Source organism: Phaseolus vulgaris, chromosome 6, assembly GCF_000499845.2.
Source record: "Phaseolus vulgaris cultivar G19833 chromosome 6, P. vulgaris v2.0, whole genome shotgun sequence".
NCBI lineage: Eukaryota > Viridiplantae > Streptophyta > Magnoliopsida > Fabales > Fabaceae > Phaseolus > Phaseolus vulgaris.
This window is the reverse complement of record NC_023754.2, coordinates 26,421,571-26,442,058: the sequence shown is the minus strand read 5'-3', so window position 1 is coordinate 26,442,058 and position 20,488 is coordinate 26,421,571. Positions and strand designations below refer to the sequence as shown.

Sequence of the window (20,488 nt, the reverse complement as noted above, 5' to 3'; positions counted from 1 at the left end):
AATCAATTTTTATAATACTTGTAAATTTAGTTTTTTTATTGGCTAAATGCAGTATCAATTTTGATTTCAATTCATGACCCTTTTTATTATTTATATTTATACCACAACGAGGATTACATTTACAATGCTCATTTATTTTTAACAGTTACTCCCCACTAAACTTTTATATAAATTATATATTAACATGACGTCATAACAATTGTCTTATATTATTATAATTTATATAAATATTAAGAATGAAAACTTCTAAATGAGGGCATTTGGTCTAGTGGTATGATTCTCGCTTTGGGTGCGAGAGGTCCCGAGTTCGATTCTCGGAATGCCCCCTTTTTTATTTTTAGGTTGTTTTTGTTGCACACATTAAAATATATTAGGAAAAACATTGCTTTTATGAAGTTGTTTAAAAAAAAATATCAAAACTATTTCATTTAACCTTAAAAATGCTTTTATTTCTTAAATAAGGTAATTCTTTTGAAAAATAATAATCACAATATACATTAACAATAAAACATTGGTTTTATTTCAAACTTATTTCTGAAGTGTAACATTACCAGCTAATACAAATACATATACTAAATTATATGTTTTGCAGAAATATAGTTCTCTCTTGATTTCCGCTGGAGATTGATTTTCCTTAATTCATTAATTATAACAATATACTATGGAATATTCATTTTTTTATACATGGTGGGTAAATAGTGCTGTACTAACCGATTTTCAATATTTTGAAGTAAAGTATTAAAATATAAATAGTTCAATAATTAAAATAAGAAGAATATATATAATAATAATGGCACAAAATGTATCGATTATAGGGGCATTCCGAGAATTGAACTCGGGACCTCTCGCACCCTAAGCGAGAATCATACCACTAGACCAAATGCCCATTTTGTTTACAATTTAATTAAAATAATTTAATTAAATAGATACATCATATATCATTTTTAAGATTATAAAAAGTTTAAATAATAATTTATTTATATATATATATATTTTAACTTTATTTCAATGTTTATATAGTAATCAATCTATTAATATGTTCTCCATAATTACAGTACTGTGAAATTTTTATAATCATGTTTTTTTATTAAATTTAGTTTAAAAAATAAATAAAGTAAATTACTTGCATTTACAATTAAGGAACTAAATTGTAGGAAAAATTGAATATGTAAATAAGTAATCAAAAGTAATTTTTATTTATTTGAAAAGTGAGTACAAAACGGTTACATAGTAAACTTGTTACTAGCACGCACTAAGAGAGAATTGCAAAAAATTTTAGAACCCTAAAATGTGAAAAAGTTACCAATTACTATTGTTTCAGACCTTTTTGTATCTACATTGTTCTTTTAAGCGTTCCACTCCAAAAACCCGCCACATTTTCCCTCCAAAAAATTTCTGGCTCTTTAATCCTTTCTTATCTGTTTCAGTGCCCTAATCTCTGGTAAGGGTTTTAAGCGATGAGTCCCAATCATTCCACCGCTAAGGATGATCGTGGAATCCACGCAGATTTTGACTACGTTGACACTCAACCATTCGACGCCGATGGTATGTACTTATTTTCTTTAATTCAATTTCTTTTGTATCTATCATGAGATTGAATCCCCTAATTTTGCATCAAATGTAACATTTTTGTTTGTTTTGTTGAAATCTCAGGTGTGGAGGACGATGATTGCGATGACAACGAGTGGCGGTACTTCGAAGATACCGTGCCTTTCGACGACGACGGTGTTTTGGATACCGAAACGTTGGTTCTTGCTGGGGAAACTCAGGTATTTGATGAAGATGACGACATTTTGGAAAACGAAGCGATGAACCTTGCCAGTGAAACTCAGGCGTTGGGCGATGGTGAGACTAAGTTGCCGGAGGAAGAGTGTGAATCGGATAGAACGCAAATTTTGGAGAATGTGGATGATGATGAGCTATCTGTTGACAGTGGCAATAGTGAAGCCGTGGGCAGCAGAAAGGATAAATCGTGTCAGCGAAACAGTTCTGGTGAGTGAGTGATTCAATTCGGATTTTTGTTCTTTATTTTTCTTTTTTCCTTGGGTGCATTACACTGTTTCAGCTGTCATGGCTTTGTTTCTTGTATGTGAATTTAGAGATTTCAACAGTTGGATTGGTGAAAATAAATGGAAACAGCGAACTGAAAAGTGGTGTTTTGAAGTGTTCTGTGCTTTGAAGTGGTGTTTTTTAATAATGTCCATTTTGTTTGTGGCTTATTAATTCTCAGGTGTTTAATAACGTGTATTGGCAATTTTAGTGATAATTGAAAATAATAATAATTGTGGAAACTTTATTTGTCTATACCCATTTCTTGCACTAGTAGGCATGCATGCTGGAGAAGAGAAAAGTTGGCTGACAAATCATGAACTTGGGATTATCTATGACTTTCATCCCAATATTATGTTTTGATTAGCTTGCCTTTGGGGTGAAATACATACTAATTTGGTTGGGTGGGATGATGATTTTTTTCATATTCTTTTAGGAGAAGTGGCATCTCTGTTTTTCTACAATATTTTGTATCTGACTTTACTGTCTTAGCTTTCTCTGTAGGACTAAATACATTGCCAGGTTGATTATTTTGTAATATATTCCCCCCCCCCCCCCTGAAATGTAACATGTGAATGTGTTTTGTTTCATTTGACTCTCCTATTAAAGTTTATATATTCTCAGGTTCAATGCCACCGCGGTTTGCTTTTCTCCGTGTAGAATCTTTGCGGCAAGCTGCTCTTGCCATTCACAAGGTGGATTTTAAAGAAAATCAGGATGTGACCAATTCTGTCAAGGGTACTGGTCAGAAATACCAGGAATCACTGGTTGTAAAAGATAAAGGGGAGTCCTTTCTTAGTTGTTCTGAGAAGGTTGGGGGAGTTGATCAGGAAAATGATAATGGGAAATACAGTGTGGAAGTTGGGGGATTTAAGGGTAAGGTTGCTAAGTCGACAGTGAGAAAGCTTTTCAGCGATGATATACCTGTTGAAACAAATGGAACTTGTCTTAGCGGCAATGTTTTTAATGAAGGAGATGACCTAGACAAGCTTCCTATTTACCATGGTGAATTGGAAGGGTTAAGCTACGTCAACTCTCAAGAACCTGGAGTATTGTCACAGATCAATGCTATTGACTTTGTTGATAGGTTTCTTAAAGATAATATCACAGAGTTTGATCAAGAATCTAATTGTGTTAAGAATAGGGAGGAAAAGTCCAAATCCATTCCGAGTACAAAATGGCAACACAGTTTGACCAAGACCGTAAATGATAAAGGCAAAGCTGGAAGAACTAGTATTTATGACTGGGATGATAGCCGTGAAGACGAGGGTGGGGGAGATATATATCTAAGGAGGAAGAACGATTTTTTTAAGGGTGAAACACATAGGCCAAGGTCGTTGCCGGGATTCCGGAACAGGAGAGCATGTGGAGTAAATCTAAATGATGATAAGGAAGACGGGAATATTCCTAATAAAAGAAAGAGTGCAGTTAAATCTGATTCAAGAGTAGGGATGAATATTCTGAAAGTAAGGGACAGTGTTGTACCAGAAGCAACAATAAAATTAAAACGGAATCTTGCTAAGGAATTGGATGAACAATTCGACATTGATTTCTCTAGAGGAGAGATGGAGCCCGTTGCTAATGCAGGAGAACAGATGTTGGATGTAGGACCAGATACTCAAATGGCTGCTGAGGCTATGGAAACATTGTGCAATGCCAAGGATATTGTTGATAATGATACTGCTCATGTTACTAGAAGTGGTTTAAATTATAAACTTAATAACTCTATTGGAAAAGTGGGGCTTGTTTCGTCAAAGGAACAATTGGCACAATGCGACAGGAAAAGGAAAGTTGATGTTAAATCATTGTTGCAAACTTCAGGTTTATCAAAGAGAAGCACTAAAGAAGTCACGCAACACAGAAGGGACAGTATAATGACAAGATCAAAGAGGAGTAAGTTAAATGCAGAAGGCAACCAAACCTCCAGTGATAATGAAAAAAATGGTAGAGTATCCTTGTCTCCGATAATTGTGCAAAGAAAGTCAGCTAGAGCTTTGAAAAGCAACCAGCTTGATGAGTTGAATAATCCCGATGGCAATAATGAAGAAAGTAGAGGTAGTTTGGTCAACAAAAGGGAATTGCATAATGGTGTTTGTCATTTTTCACCAATTGCCAAAAGAACTAGACGATCCTTATCGGTAAATCAATCAATAAACCGTGATATACCACCCAAGAGTTTGAGAGATGGAAATATAGGTATTGATTCCCTTGAGAAAAGCAGTGGAATTGGCCTACAGGCATCCAAAACATTGAATTCCAAATCTACTACAGGATCTTCTGATGACTTTGAAGTAGGTGATAATTCCAAATTGAGTCACTTGGGGACTTCGGCTCTGAAGGCAAGTGTTGGTAGTTTCAGTGACAATGTTGAATTGGATATAGTAGATTATCCTAAAAGAAGGAGATCTCTTAGAATTAGGAAGTTGTCTGATCATGATTTAGGATCTGAAACATTAGTTTGTTCATCCAAAGCATCTGCAAAACCTGAAGATACTGGGAAATCTACTGCTAGGAAGAGAAAAATGAGAACAGATTCTGATGTCAAATCACATGTAAATTGCAAAGATCACTCATCTTCATATGATGGTTCAGTAATATCTTCTGTTGATCGAAAACAAGGGAAAATATCAGAGCTAAATTTAGATAAGGCAAACCCAGGGGATAATGTTAATAATTCTGAAGCCAGTTCAGATGAATCGCCAAGAGAGAGGAACAAGGTATCTGCAACTCCATCAAAGTATAAGAGGCCTGTGAATGATGCATCACCTGTTTGTGTGGGTGACGAATATTACAAACAATCATGCAATATAAATCCGACATCATGCCTTAAAGTATCTCGAAAGGAGCTCAACAGGGAACTTCAAAGCTTGAGTGATATCAGACCTGAATTACTTACTCCGTCTAAAGATTCAAGGAAGAGGAGGGACATGACTAATGTTCGAGTTCTTTACAGCCGCCACTTGGACGAAGATATTATTAAGCATCAGAAGAAGGTATCATTTAATTATTTTTTGTAAACTTCTATTAGTAAGTACAAATGTGTGGTTTTCAGACATATTCTGGTGCTCACTGCAGATTTTAGCACGGCTTGGAGTTTCTGTGGTATCCTCCATTGCAGATGCTACCCACTTCATAGCTGATCAATTTGTACGTACCAGAAATATGTTGGAAGCTATTGCTTTTGGTAAACTGGTGGTCACACACTTGTGGATTGAGAGCTGTGGACAAGCTAACTGTTTTATTGATGAGAGAAATCACATATTGAGGGATGCAAAAAAGGAAAAGGAGGTAGGTTTCAGCTTGCCAGTTTCACTAGCACTAGCAGTTCAGCATCCTCTATTAAAGGTAATATATGACATACATAGTGAAATGAGTTTGGAGTATTATTTAATTCTTGGATTATGGATTTGTTGTCACCAACAGGGATGGGATTATAACAAAGTCATTTGTTTTTAGAAGAGATAATGCAAATTTTTAGTAATTTCTAATTCTGACTATCTATTCAAAGAATCACGGGATTATTAGACCCATCTCTCGGTCTCACACCTATAAATTGTTTTCATCATGTCCTATATGTATTTGTGTATATGGATAGCCTACCCGGTGAGATAAGGCTTACTTTATCACTTTTATTTTGACCCCTCTGGTTTTAATTGTAACAGTTGTTCCCATAGTTTTCAACTTTCTATTGAGTCCCCTGGTTAGATTATTGTTGATGTGAAATTTTTCTGCTGCTTCATCTATGTAAGAATAGTCGTAAACTAGTTCATGTCATAAAATTCAGTGCTACAACTTAATTTCTCATTATGAAACTACATCAGCTAAACATGGCTTACGGGGGATAAAATCCTACACCAAAACTAAGTGAACCAGAATTTAACTTTTAGGAGGTATAAAAGAATAATTAAACCTTTTTTATATACAAACATGCATTATCCTCATGTTGCTCCTAGTAAAATGATCATAATTTTCTGTAGGGTCGAAGAGTATTGATCACCCCAAGTACTAAACCTAGTAAAGAGATTCTTTCAAATTTAGCAAGAGCAGTTCATGGACAGGTATGCATCTTTCTCCATGTATATTCATCAATTGCACATATATGGTTGAAGAAAATTATATCTTTACAATTGTGATAGTTCCTTCTTTTCATGATTTTTTGTGAACAAATCATATAGACTAACAATCAAAGTAATTTTTATTTGTATAATCAGTATAATTCTTATTATTATTTGTATAATCAAAGCAATTGAGAAAACATATAGACACTTGTCCACATCGAACAAATCTTTCTTTTGGTTCAATTTTTCGAAATTACACTTGATCTATCTCAATTATTATTTTTGTCTGTAACGATTTGCCAAGGTTGTGGAGAAAGTTGGAAAATCCGTTTTGAAGGGCCACACAGTTCCAGACGATTTGCTGATCTTATCCTGTGAAGAAGATTATGCCTTTTCGGTGCCTTTTCTTGAGAAGGGTTAGAAACTGTTTCACTTTGCTTTGAAAACTTTTTCCATATGCAAATTTTAAAATACCATTTTTTGCACCTGCAGGGGTAATGGTGTACAAGTCAGAACTGTTGCTGACTGGCATAGTTACACAGAAGCTGGAGTATCAAAGGTCAGATTTTTTTTTTTCTTTTCCTCGTGTTAAGGGTAAAAAATCCAAATTTACAAAATCCAATCCATAATTATCCATATCCATATTAGTTTTAATCCATTTAAATAGATTTATTTCAAATTCAAATCCATATTTTTGGATTTTAAATCCAATTCATTCAATTGGATATGGATTAGATATACATTGGATACATTTTTGGATTATCCAAATTGCATTTTGGGATGGATTTTGACTTGGCCCGATCCAAGTTAAGCCAAGACAATCTAGCCAATGTCTAACCGAGCAGTCCCGGGCCCATATCAAGCCGAGCGCGCCCGGGCCAATTTTGAGCCGAGCCTGCCTTGGCCGTTGTCGAGTCGAGCAATCCTGAGTCGATGTCGAGCCGAGCAAGGCTGGGCTGATGTTGAGTTGTTGGGCCCGGGCCGAACGGGCCAGGCCAATGTCGAGCTTAACGAGCCCGAGCCAATGTTGAGTGGAGTGGGCCTGAATCGATGTCAAGTGGAGCGGGACCGGGTCGATGTTGAGTTGATTTGGCCCGGGCCAATGTTGAGTTGAGCGAGCCCGAGTAAATGTCGAGTCTCCCATGCTCGGGTCGATGTCGAGTTTAACAGGCCCAGGTCAATGTCGAGTCTCCCGGACCCGAGTTGATGTCTAGTTGATTGGGCTCAGGCCGTTGTTGAGCTGAATGGGCCTGAGTCGATGTCAGGTTAATTGGGCCTTAGCCAATGTCGAGCTGAGCGGGACCGGGTCGATGTCAAGTTGATTGGGTCCGGGCCGATGTCAAGCCTAACGGGCCCATGTTGATGTTGAGTCTCTCGAGCCCGAGGCGATGTCGAGTATCCCGAGCTCGGGCCAATGTCAAGTCTCTCGGGCTTGGGTCGATCTCAAGTCGAATGGGCCCTAGCCAATGTCGAGTGGAGCAAGCCTAGGTCCATGTTCAGTCAATTGGGCCCTGGTCCGAGCGGCCCCAGGTTGATTGGGCCCAGATCGATGTCGAGTCGTCTGGGTTCGGGCCAATGACAAGTCGTCTTGTCTCGGGCCGATGTCGAGTTGATTGGGGCCTGGCTAATGTCGAGCCAAGCGGGCCTGGGCCGATGTTGAGTCGTTCGGACCCAGGCCGATGTCGAGTCGTTCGGGCCCAGACGGATGTCTAGTCATCTGGGCCCGGGCCGATGTCGAGTCATCTGGGCCCGGACCAATGTTGAGTTGTCCGGGCTCGGGCCGATGTCAAACTGAGTTGGTTCGTGTTCTGGTTGAGTCTGATTAGGCCCGGTTCGAGCCAAGTTAGTGTGTGACCATAACAAAGTGAAATGAATTGAATCCACTTTAAATGGATTTAAAAAAAATCCATTTAAATTTGGACTGTTTCTTCCTGCACCTCCATATCTTCTTCTGCCACCTCCATACATAACATGAAAATACATTTTTATCCTTCTTATATCACCCCCATATAGTAGTTTCCGGATTATATAACTCGTTTGAAAAAAGACTTCCGGATTACATAATCCGGAAGTTAAATAAGACTTTCGGATTATGTAATCCAAAAATTAATCATGTATATGAAAAAAGGCTTCCGAATTATGTAATTCAAAAGCTAATTACAAATTTAAAAAATGACTTTCGAATTACGTAATCCGGAATAGTATAGAGGGGCATTTTTGGAAATTTGAAAAAATATGGAGGTGAGAGAAGAAAGTATGGAGGTGCAGGAAGAAACAGTCTTAAATTTGATCTAGTTAAAATGGATATGGATTTGGATTGGATTTTCAATCCATGAGCACCCCTAGCTCGTGTTACTAATGAATTTGAATCACTAACGTTTGAGTTTTATTTCCTTATTTAACTCTGGTGTCCAGACAGACGCATCATGTGTTATGGCCCATTTTCACGTTATTACAAAATTTCTCTTTTCTCTTTTAATAAAGAATTGAATCTCTCTTTTAGGAAGAAAACTTTCATTAGATGCATATCTTATTCCCTCAGGTAGTGGGTTGGAGGCTTTGCCATTATTATGCTAGCCAATTTCTTAGCAAGAATTTTGTACTCCCAATTTTTTTTTATGTCTGATTTAGTGCCTAGAAAATTGTATCTTCTAAATGATGGGTTTCATTATCTATGGTAGTTCAGTCCTGATGTGCACATTTTGGTTGCAGGCATCGACTTTTTGCAGACCATGTGAAGAAAACTCGTTCCGCCGTATAGTTGAAAAGAGACAACGGAACACTTGCACCTGTGACTCAATGTAGAGTGGTTCCATTTCTACTTTTCCTCTTTATAATGTGTAGATTAGGTCATGTAGATATTTTCTAACACATGTATTTATTGTGTAGAAATCTTAGAAAGGTGGTTTTGCTCGTCTTTTAGTTAAATAGTTCTTTTTGTGACAATTGAGTGATGCAGATCGAGGTTGTAAATCTTAGTGGTAGTGTTTGAGATGAAACAACGTTGTATGTTGCTCTGGTGGTATCTCATGTACTTTATGCCTTCACATTAGCGCTACAAACGGGAGAGAAAAATATAAAGTGCTGTAAGGGTTATAAATAAGGGTTTTGAAATCTGCAACCATAAAATTTAACTGCATCCCATATAATTTAAAAATCTATTTTTACTCTTTTAAAATTGTATTCATATTCTATATTTTAAAATTTAGAATTTAAAATACAAAATATGTATTTTGAATTACACATTCTGGAATACATTATTTTTTAGATTTTTTTAAATATATATATATATATATTAAATTAATTTCAAACCCAATTAATTTATTTAAAGGCCATTTTTGAATTTTAAAACAAGTAATTTATTAATATTTACAAAAGTAAACATTTTGGAATGATAAAAGTATCTTATATTAATAATTAAAACTTTTGTACAATATTATTGTTAAATTTAAAAATACATAACCTAGCTATTAGATGATGGTCTCTATTGGCTTTCCATTACAACATGTTGACTTTTGGTATAAATGATCTCATGCATGAAGAAGCTTTAGCAATATATCTTGAGTATATGGCTATCATCTCAAACGGTCGAGTAGGCCAATGTTAACCATAAGAATTCTAGAACACCATAAGAATTCTAGAACACCGTAACATGTATACGATTGTCAATTTCTATGCACAACGACATAAAGACACCCAAGAGAGGAACTCCTATAATATATCCCAAGAGAGGAACTCCTATAATATATATGACTATCACCTCAAACGGTCAAGTAGGCCAATGTTAACTATAAGAATTCTAGAACACCGTAACATGTATACGATTGTCAATTTCTATGCACAACGACATAAAGACACCCAAGGGAGGAACTCCTATAATATGTGGGAGTGATATCCCTAATTCTCATTCCTGATGTGTTCATATATCCATGTGTGATAATTATGAACTAAATTTAATTGAAAATAAATATAAATTGTTAAAATTGTGTGTATTATTTACCTTAAGAGTGTGATATAACCTTATAGTTGTTTTCTTTATGTAAAACAAGCATCCTCAGCTACTTAAACATGTGGTTGAGTGTGACAATTCGCATGTGTACAACAACAACTTATTCCCTATTCCTTCTACATATCAACGTCAACAATCCACCTTTGGTTCTTACATTCTAGAATGTATTTTCAGATCCGAAAATCAAATTACACACAAAACCACCAAGAATAAAAATACACCATAAATACCTACCTCTTCAACAACTATGAAAGACGATAATGAATGTATTTTCAGCAGCCTCTCCCACTCACGAAAGAAGGAAGACGAACGAAGAAAATTTGAAAGGGATGCAGGTAGGGGGTGCAGCTAACTTTGGAAGAAGTGGAGGAGAAGAAATGAGAAGTAGGTTAAATATAAGTATAAGGAGGGGTAGTTAGATATTTTGAGAAGGCATACAGGGATGCAGAATGCATAGCCCTATAAATACTATATAACTCAATAATGAGGAAACAGTAATGTAAACGTCCATCAAACCACCCCCATTAACTAACAACATAAGCCAACAGCAGTTCTAGACTTCCAATAAACAGTTTGACTGCTCACTATCAGTTAATAAATATGTATACGTAATAGATACATTAATTAGTGTGAAATGAGATTTTCAAAATATACACTTCACAACAAAAGTGCTTATGGTAATTGCCTACAAACAACCAATTAAATGAGTAGTTCAAAAGTGTTAGTTAGGACAACAATGTAGTGCATGAAATTGTAAAAAGTAATAATGATGATGCATTCAGGTTGAATGCACTTTATAGCAGCGCTGGGGAACCTTCCTTATCATAGCCGAGGACAGATCAAAGTAAAGAGGGAGTTGCACAAGTGCAAAAAACGACACAGGTAAACACGTAGCAACATATATGGGATAAACTGCAAATTTGAGCTCATCTTCAACTATAAAGAAATGCCCTGCACAGAATGAGACCAAGACAGATGCTATAGATGTGAAGAGTGTGGTCAATCCCAGAAGAAGCTTTCTGGGTAAGTCCAAAGCAAAATCCTTTTCTTGGAACCGAGACGTGAGTATTGAAAGAAATAAAACAAGGGCTGTGACAGAAGAACACAGTGCAACTATTGATGTTATAGCGAAGATGTTGAAAGCAGGTCTTCCTTCCAGTAATGGATAACCTGTGCGTTGATCAGGACCACCTGGTATAGCTGTCGAGGTTGTGAATGCAACAGTTGCAACAAGTGCTGCTACCAGTGAGCATGATTCTGAGGTTTTGGTCAGCCATTTCCCACCTTCTTTTGCAAGTCCTTGGTGTGTATTAATGAAGAGCTGCTTTGCCGTTTCTCCCTTCTTATTGTAACGTTCAAAGAAATTTGGTGGCATGGAGTCCTTAACAAGCTGAAAAGCACAATCATTTCTTTCAAATGTATAGATTAAAACAGTTTTATTATAAGAAAAAGCCATGATCATGTCATGAAAACTTTTTCCTTAACAGTTAAGAAGTTAAAAGAAGTAGATTTTCCTTAACAGTTAAGACCACTATTGATTTGTGAAAACTTTTTGAAGTTGTTATGAGAGATAGGAAGAATATTGACCTTATACCACTTGTATTCCCACTGCATCTGCATTGCAGCACCAGGAAAACGCCAAGGCTTATGACTCCTATAGGTGGCAGCAAGATGTAATGCACTGTTACCATAGTTGTCTACTTGTCGAAGTGCAGTTTCCCTAATCAACCTTCTCTCATTCAACAGGTTGAACACATGAGGTTGCCTGTTCTCTATGGCCAAAAGAACAGCACTCTTGTTCTCAGAGTCTACCTCTTGGATAGCCACTGGGTCTGTGTCAAGGATCTTTTCAACCACTTCCTTCACTCCCATCTTTGCTGCAATTAAAATAGGTGCTGCCATTCTTCTACTTTTCTCACTCCCTTGAATACTCATTCCGCTATAATCACTCTTGTACAAAGAAGAAGAACTACGCTCGATTAGTTCATTCATCACTTGCTTAGCCCGAGTGTGTTTCACCTTCTTTCGTTGAATTTTACCTATCCAATTTGCCCCTGCATGCGTTATCAAAGTCATGCTGTATGCAAATAATCGTTTCATTTTAAGAAAGTGATGCAACACTTGACATTTTCTCAGTGATTTGGACTAACAATGAGTAGAGAAATATATTTACCAACACCGAAAATGATTAGCAAGAACTTCATCATAAGAGTTAGGAATTTGATCGCTGCTCCCCAATTGGGAGGGAAGCTGTAAAGTTTCATTTCTCTTTTCTTTGCTTGTTCTTCCTCTGCATCAATAAATATTGTATACATTAGTGCTTTCAGCAGCACCTAGTGTTTAATAACATGAATGCTACAAAATATGTTTGCATGGATGGATGGAGACAAAATAAAATAAGGACCGAATAAGATTTGAAATTTAAATTGAAGAAAAAAGAGAATATAAAGTTTTTGTTGGAAATCTCATGTCGACCATCGGATAGTATATAATTATGTACAAAACTCATCTTATGAGCTGATTTTATAAGATTGCGTTAAACTTAAAATGTATTTGGAAACACTTCCTAACATAGTAAATGAAATATAGGAATGGTGGATTCTATAACATTTGAAGAGACTTGGTATATACATGTTTATACTCTTTGACTGGTTTTAGAGGGTAGGAGTAGCATCACGAAATACACACAACAGGGAAAATTACCAGATTTTTGCGAGACATTTTTCTCTTCGTCATTGCTTGCAGCTTTGTCATCTTTTCCTATTGCTGTAACAGTGTAAAAGATATAACAAGTGAAACAAATATGAGTGGATATAAATATCTAATTAACACTTAGAAAGAAAAAGTACTGAAATATAATCAGTGATATGATATAATTAATAGTTATAAAAAGGGTGTTCATAGATTCTAAGATATATGGAGTATCCACACATCATTACTCTGACATGATATATACTAGGTAGAAGGACGTACTAATACTCTTCAACAATGAAAAGAAGGTGGTGCATGTTTCATAGTTCATTGGGCAGTGGTGAGTTTCATCTTCTCCATTGTAACGTACATCATCTGTTTCCTCAATCTCATCATCAACAATCGTACCTGACCAAAACAAATCACCCATTAACAGTAGTGAGCACTTTAGTTAACGTGAAAATTTAGATTATTAGATCATATGAATGTTCCTTAGATCCAACCCAGTGGCATATTCTGTGACGTGACTTTGAGCGAATAATTGTATTAAAGTTAGAAAATCCTTGGAGTATGAAAGTCATGTTCTTACAATTGTAAATAATACTCTGAAGGAACTCCATTCGCGTGCTACTTTTGAAACAGTTAGGCTTCCCAGCCAGAATCTGCAGAGGTGATAACCCCTCCTTGTTCATAGAATTCACAAGCTTTGGATACAGCTTAATTATTCGAAGCGCCAAACCTATCAAATTCATTTTTTTTTTATGGAAAAACAATTGAACTCGAGTAAGATATTTACAGCAGAATGAGCTATGCCTATTAACACATCAAATTTATTGTCTTTATTAATCATTATACTTAACAAACACTAGCAACAAAATATGTATAATACAACAAAACCTTTTTTTTGCCTCGTTTATGTTTTGTTTCAGTTTAGTTTTTCGAAGTTAAAAAATGTTTCGTTTTTTAAAGTGTCTTAGATTTAAATTAGACCTTCTTCCTTCCATTTACTACTCTACCTTGTTAATGACACATTGGTAAAAATACATATTTGATGTAAAGCTTGCATCAAAATGAAACTTTTAAACTCAAACAATCAAACTAAATACAGTTAATGCAAAAGAAACTGATAAAAATGGCTGTATGACTGAAACTTCTAGACTCAAAGAATGAAACTGAGAAAATAAGACAAACTAACCAAAGTATTCACTGGAGATGGCAGAATGGAGAATGGTGTCGCCATTGCTGTTCCTAACCAAGGAGTCTTCCTCATCATCATGGTTTTGTTTTAGGCTATGCAGACATAAGAAGGCCTCTTTTTTGCCATGAAGAGCAGCCAAGAAGAGAGGGGTCTCACCTTCATTGTTACGACCCCAAATGAGTTTGGAATCCCTCTTAGCCATGTTGTAGCACATGCCCACGTTTCCAACCTCTGCTGCCAGGTGCAAAGTGGTGTTTCCCTTCGAATTTCGCATGTGCAAAACGTTGAGACACACCTCTTCGTTGATGCCATCCAACACCTTCCTCACAAACCTCGTTTGACCAAAATACACTGCAAGATGCAACACTGTGTCTTGTGCTTTTGTGATCTTAGCCTCCAATGCACCATGGTTTTCGTTGTAGGCCTTTAAAACTTCCCTGAACTGCCCCTTCATGGCATAGTGAAAAATACTTTCAACATCAATCTCAGCCATGTCAATCTCAGCCATGTCAATCACAACTTCAAAACTATAAAACTATGAATTAATTATGTATATTGCAAGTAAGGTCTGTAAGCATTTTCATGTCTATGGAGGAGACTTGGATTCCAATTTATTTGTATTTGGAAATCCTTTTTTGCCATTTTTTAGGACTGCCTTTATCAAGACACATGAAAGATCTACTCGCATTTATTCTTTGCTCCCATTTGTAAATTGTAAATTGATGCTTGTGGCTCACTTTCGAGAAAAGTTTTGTTTACACTGTGAACAGTAAAAAAAATACATTTAATACTGTTTATAATAATATAATAATATTTTTAAATTAAAAAATAAAATAAAATAAATAAAATATTAATTTATTAAGGTGAGAAGTATAAGTTTTTAATTGAGAGTGTTGATCTTTATAAAAGATAATGATACATTATCAATTTTATATAATCATATTACGACCTCCAATATTATTATTTTAATATTTTTTATATAATTTAGTTACAAATTTATTCATTATTATATATATTTATATCAAAATTAATAAGAATTATATAAAACTCTTAAAAGTTGGGAATGAATAATTTCCAATACCTATGTGAACAGTAACAAACACTTGTGTTATTTTTTAATTTAAAATATTAGTGTCAAAGAAATCTTTTCAATGATTTGACATCTATAATATTTTATTTTAAAAAAAAGTTTTCTGTGATTCACACGGTTTGTTGAACCAGATTACACTCCTTAGTACTTGTAATACAGATATAAACACCGGCATACACATCTGCGGTGATTTTGTTTCGTCTTATGCACCTCTTCCTATAATAATGTCACTTTTTTGTATTTTTTTCTATTTTAAATTTCTGAAATAACAATATACACATACAATGTTTAAGTGTGAAAAAACAAGTATTTACTTGCTCTCATGCAGCATTGGTATCTTCAACGGATGAAAAATGTAACCAGGGAAGATGCTTGTCATCAGTTATTTGCAAAACCAGAAAGCTTGCCTGCAATAGCAAGGAGAATTTTTTGTTGCTTCTTAACTTTCTCACAGAAAAGTATTGGGTTAAATAAATTGATAACTTCATAGAAAATTGTAAAAGATTCTGTTTTCCTTGCTTATACATTTTCATGATATTTATTTGGAAAAAAATATACTACATGGTAGTGGTATTGATTGACAAACAAAAGGTTCATAGTAAACATTGTGACAGGTCATCATGTCAGTAGATACAGAGAAAAAAAAATCCATGAAGCTGTTTCTCTTGTGAGGAGATTCATACTGGGTGATCATCATGAGAGACTTGAAGCCTCCAAGTGACAAACTGGATATATGCGTAGTTGATGGTCATAGCAATTCCAAAACCCAAAACTGATGAAAGTAGTATGGCATATATGGCCATCAGATGCAACTGCAACAGAGTCAAAAAGCTTTAGCATATCAAAGGTACACCTGAGTCAGTCAAGTAATCAACTAAGGATCTGGGATATAGTTTTTTCAATCACAAAGAAAACATCACTGTAACTAGATTCTGAAATGTTTTTGATGGACTGCTAATATCTACTACTACACATAATTTATATTTCCTTCTACAAATTGTAAATTTTTTTCTTTCCTGGTATTTTTTAAAAGGGAAACATACATCTTCCTGCCTTCACATTTCAGTTGATATTTCATCTGGCATCAATCATGGGAAATGAACAAGAAATTTCTACATTCGTACTCACCACTGTATAAAATAGATGCACAGTTAAAGCCACAAGGGCAAACTCGAGAGCAGCATATGTCCATATATACTCCTTAATTGCTGCAAACAACACAAGTAGTACAGATACAATTAAAATTCAAAAGAAAAAATCATTTCGTAAAAAAAAAACAAAAAAAAAAGGTTGTTACCCAGGATGACTGCAAAAATAGAAGCTAGGAGGCCCAAGGTAAAGGCAAATGGTGCCGAAATAATAATAGCTTGAGTCTTCAATTCAGGAAGCTACAACATAGAGCAAGCAATATTTAAACCAACTATTATTGAACAACGAAATGTCAGAAAAAGAAAGAAAAATTAGAAACACCTCATAACAACAAACATTCTAATACTACCTCCTCAGTTAGCCTACTTTCTACCAGTGAAAGGGTGTAACACAACTGAAATTATGCATGAGTAGCTACTGCTCATTTTTCTGTTACCCTAAGTCTTTAGTAAAATATATATTGGAAACATGTTGAGTTCCAAGTCTTGGCTCTGTTCTATACATATGAATTCTATGCTTTAGATGAACCTAATGGGTTAAAAGAGCAAGAAATGTCCAAAAGTAAGAATAACCTTCAAACCATAAAGGAGATAATACACACAAGGAAGATTTCTTCAATGATGGATGTTAGAAGTCATTTGTCAAAGGAAATAGGCATACCAGTAGCTGTTCAAGGAAGAAAAAGTAGCATATTGTGCTGATCAGGACAAGCACCACAAAGTCTTGCCATGCGCTGCAAATAAGTTTAAGAAATTTAGCCAAAAAAGACTGAAATACAGAAACAATCAAATGCTTATACAACAATACAAAAGGATTTCACTAGATGAGGTCGGTTTCATGAATGACGGGACGTCATCTGGCTCAATTGAAGACACCTAAAGTGTCCATGCTAAATAATACAGTTACCAAAAAATAAAGTGTATGGTAAATAATGGAATATAATGGATTGCTTTATTTGAGAAAATGGTTTTCAAATCACCTTATTGACTCTGGATGTAGGCTCTGCTGACCTTGCGTCTGTCTGTTTTGTCGTTGAATCGAGCTTGTCACACGAAGCAAAGTTACAGGTAAATTCTGAACCTCTTGCCTACATACATCACATTTCTTGTCTCTTTTTGTGCTAAACCATTTAATTAAACATTCTTCATGTACCAGTCTCAGGTCACCTTTGCAACTGCATTCCATTTTAAAGGTATTCCTTTCATCACACACATCAAAACATATCCTGCACACTGCTTCCTCTTCAGGAATTTCCTCATCGGAAGTAACTTCTACTGGCACAGGAGTTATTTGATCTAATTGGCCAAGTATAGAAAGTTCCTATAAGTTTCAAATGTGATATGTGCTACAAAACATGTAAAGTAACTCCAGTGTTAATTACACTTCAATGGTTCAAAAAATAACAGAACTATTCCCTCATTCTGTCAGTTGTCAACAAACAACATTTTCACACTTCGCCCACGGATCAAGAAAATTTCTACCCAATAGAATGATTATGATAAGGTGTCAAACCCTTGACTTGAATTATTTGTTTATGATAAAAGTCAATTAACAGAAACCTTAACATCAAATAATCCACTTTAAGAGACTTTTAAACTCAAATCCATCAAACAAATGAACATGGTGATGTGGGGAAATGTCACTGGAGGTGGGATTTAAAAAAATTTCAAACTTCAGAAAATTATTAGATATCTTCAAGCTTAATAATGAAAAACGGAAAAAAGTAGGACTATGAAACTGTAATAATAGAGTTTACGGCATAACATACCATCATTTGGATCTTGTTGCTCCTGTTCACTACGAGTAGAAAAAGAGACAGATCTTACAATAACAAGATTTCGTCCAGGTACAGAAAGGGACCTTGAAACCTTAGAACGATCAACCTCTTTCTGCATACAAAATTACAGATAACAGGCATTTTCTTTATTCTAATTTTTTTTATACCAAAGGCAATCCTTAATTTTATGCAATCATGCATCTAAAATATGCTAAAGAAGGCACTAAACATGACTTTCAATTTCATGCTTTATAAAATACACCATTGAAAATTTCTTTGATAGCATGTTCGAACAATATCCTGATTCCTGAGGGTAATATAACCTTTAAATGTGATTCTCTTTTTCTATGGCTACAGGTACAGTTAGCACAAAATTTCATCTTGAAAATATTTAAATAAAGCAAACTAGAAGATAACTTACATGTGGCTTAATTTGTTCAGTATATGTCCTTGCAGAAATGGGTGTAGCGACTGAAGGAGACAGATTTGATGCAGGTGTAACAGGAAGAGAAGTGCATCTTTTCCATGCAATTTCAGATATGGAGGCCATATTAGAACTGTCTGCAGCTGTCTTGGGGTCTGAACTAAGTAGGCTGCTTCTTTCTCCATCCACTACATTTCCTTTTCTTTTGAAGCTCAAGGCCCGCAAGAAGCCTCTTGATGATGATATCCCTTTAGTGAAACTTTGAGAATGATCCAGAGCCCTCACACCACTAGTGCTCCCAAACCCTATAGGTCTAGGAGGAACTTGAAGTGAAATATCAGGGCGCCTACCACCGGGTCCACTATCTGAAACTTCTTTGTTTCGCAGTGGGACAGCCTGCATGTAACAAGGACACTTTAACAAAAGCTTGTGCCAGGCTCCCAGCAGTTTGGCATAATTTAGCAAAGAACAGCGGATAATATAGCAAAAATATTACGAAAAGCATCAAGAATGCAATAACTAAAATGCAAGCACATCAAAAGTTCGCACTCAAATCTAGTTCCATGATGAATAACTAATTATCTTTATCAAGTTGATCATTACTAGATGTCCTCTTCTCACACGGAGATTGAACAATTGAATCAAGTGCTTAAACCAATGAAACAGGCAAAAACATATAAATTGCTCTACACAAACTGGTAAATCAAAACACAGCAAGATGTCAAAGAAGTTAAGAAGAAAAGGTCATATCCAGAACCCCTTTTGCAAACGACATTATCCGTCAGAGCACATAACTGATGCATCAACTTCAAGGATCTAAAAAATCTTAAAATCAAAACTTTCTCACCACCGGTTAGAGCACATGCATGTTCTCCCTCCTCTTCTCCTTTACCCTCATATAATTGAAACAACAAAACCAACAAGTACAGCACATACACACATGTTGACATGCTAAAGATCCCGATCGAACAACATTCTAAATATTGAAACTGACAAACGTTTAAGGAAAACAATTAAAAACACGGGCTTTTCAAGAACAGTCTTAAGTAGAAACAGCAGACTAAGCTAAAATTAGAAACCCCTTAATTGGATCAAAAAATCAAACACCAGTCACTGCATGGCATACCCATCAAAAGACATGAATGGGAAACTAACAGGGAGATAATCCAGTGCCATATGAAGAATCAAAATAAAAAGGGGATATAAAGAAGAGTTGTAAAATCAAATGAAAAAGGCAAAGGAGAAACAATAAAGTGAAAAAGAAAAGAACTTGGCATGTTAAAGATGCAAGATATGGTAAGAGAACCTGATGGGAAATCTCGGGAGCTTCATCAGTGAGTGATGGTTGAGGAGCTTGCATTATAGCTAGTTACAAAGATCAAAAAGCGCAAAATGAGGGGAAAAAACCAAAGAGAAAAGCATAAGAAGAAAAAAATAAAAAGGAGAGAGAAAGAGATAAGTGAAGGGAATAGAATCCAACAAAGATTGAACAAAAAAAGAATCAAGCAACTATTGAAGACTGCAGTTCCTTCCCTTGAAATTATTTTACATTATTTCTGTAATTTTTACGTTATCACAGTACGGAATCTTTTTCATTCTTGAATTTCTGCGTCACTTTTTCTACCTAGACTTTTAATATTAAAACATTCGAATGTACTTTTTTACAAAAATAATAAGTTTGTGTTTAGGATTTTTTTTATCAGCAAAATGTCTTTAGGATAACTAATTTTAAATAAAAAAATCGTGTACTCGAGTATTTGTTTAAATTAAATTAGGTTTTTTTTAAATCATTATAAGCAACACAATTCTAGTGTTAATTTTTCTTTAAAAAAATATTACTTTAACAGCATTATATTTAAAAATATTTTATTTTCAGTTTGTGATTGTCATAAGATAAGATGAAGCACGCAAAAGCTGAAAAGCTTAACTCTGAAATTTAAAGAGGCATCAAAAGCAAAGCAATGCCAAATACAATGCTCACTCTCTTTCTTTTGTTTCTTCAACAAACTTCTCAGATTCCACAGGAGAAGACACAAACGCAAA

General features: G+C 35.2%; 3 protein-coding genes and 2 non-coding genes across 7 annotated transcripts; 2 read left to right on the top strand and 3 right to left on the bottom strand.

The window, feature by feature from the left end:
- The first annotated feature begins 254 nt into the window (after nt 1-254).
- Nucleotides 255-326, top strand: TRNAP-UGG (transfer RNA proline (anticodon UGG)). Its single transcript has one exon. It is a non-coding gene; the product is annotated as a tRNA-Pro (tRNA).
- A 488-nt stretch (nt 327-814) lies between these two features.
- On the bottom strand, nt 815-886 carry TRNAP-AGG (transfer RNA proline (anticodon AGG)). Its single transcript has one exon. It is a non-coding gene; the product is annotated as a tRNA-Pro (tRNA).
- A 358-nt stretch (nt 887-1,244) lies between these two features.
- Nucleotides 1,245-9,154, top strand: LOC137832336 (uncharacterized). 3 transcript variants are annotated; one of them, XM_068640438.1, is made up of 8 exons: nt 1,245-1,545; nt 1,654-1,992; nt 2,674-5,042; nt 5,125-5,394; nt 6,027-6,107; nt 6,412-6,523; nt 6,600-6,666; nt 8,820-9,154. In XM_068640438.1, the coding sequence occupies exons 1-8, from the start codon at nt 1,458-1,460 to the stop codon at nt 8,866-8,868; spliced, it is 3,375 nt and encodes a 1,124-aa protein (XP_068496539.1). In that variant the 5' UTR covers nt 1,245-1,457; the 3' UTR covers nt 8,869-9,154. The 3 variants fall into 3 exon arrangements, with proteins under 3 accessions (XP_068496539.1, XP_068496540.1, XP_068496538.1); XM_068640439.1 differs by having other exon boundaries at nt 1,329-1,545; nt 2,659-5,042; nt 5,125-5,337; XM_068640437.1 differs by having other exon boundaries at nt 1,329-1,545; nt 2,659-5,042.
- Nucleotides 9,155-10,707: 1,553 nt separating this feature from the next.
- LOC137832333 (uncharacterized) lies at nt 10,708-14,638 on the bottom strand. Its single transcript, XM_068640435.1, has 7 exons — nt 14,003-14,638; nt 13,397-13,546; nt 13,090-13,215; nt 12,820-12,882; nt 12,290-12,406; nt 11,704-12,170; nt 10,708-11,506 (listed from the first exon to the last, which is right to left on the bottom strand). The coding sequence occupies exons 1-7, from the start codon at nt 14,511-14,513 to the stop codon at nt 10,895-10,897; spliced, it is 2,046 nt and encodes a 681-aa protein (XP_068496536.1). The 5' UTR covers nt 14,514-14,638; the 3' UTR covers nt 10,708-10,894.
- Nucleotides 14,639-15,556: 918 nt separating this feature from the next.
- On the bottom strand, nt 15,557-20,085 carry LOC137832335 (uncharacterized). Its single transcript, XM_068640436.1, has 8 exons — nt 19,752-20,085; nt 18,443-18,841; nt 18,013-18,133; nt 17,224-17,539; nt 16,905-16,977; nt 16,393-16,483; nt 16,224-16,303; nt 15,557-15,907 (listed from the first exon to the last, which is right to left on the bottom strand). Exons 1-8 carry the CDS (start codon nt 19,803-19,805, stop codon nt 15,773-15,775), a joined length of 1,269 nt encoding a protein of 422 aa, XP_068496537.1. The 5' UTR covers nt 19,806-20,085; the 3' UTR covers nt 15,557-15,772.
- Between the last annotated feature and the right edge of the window lie 403 nt (nt 20,086-20,488).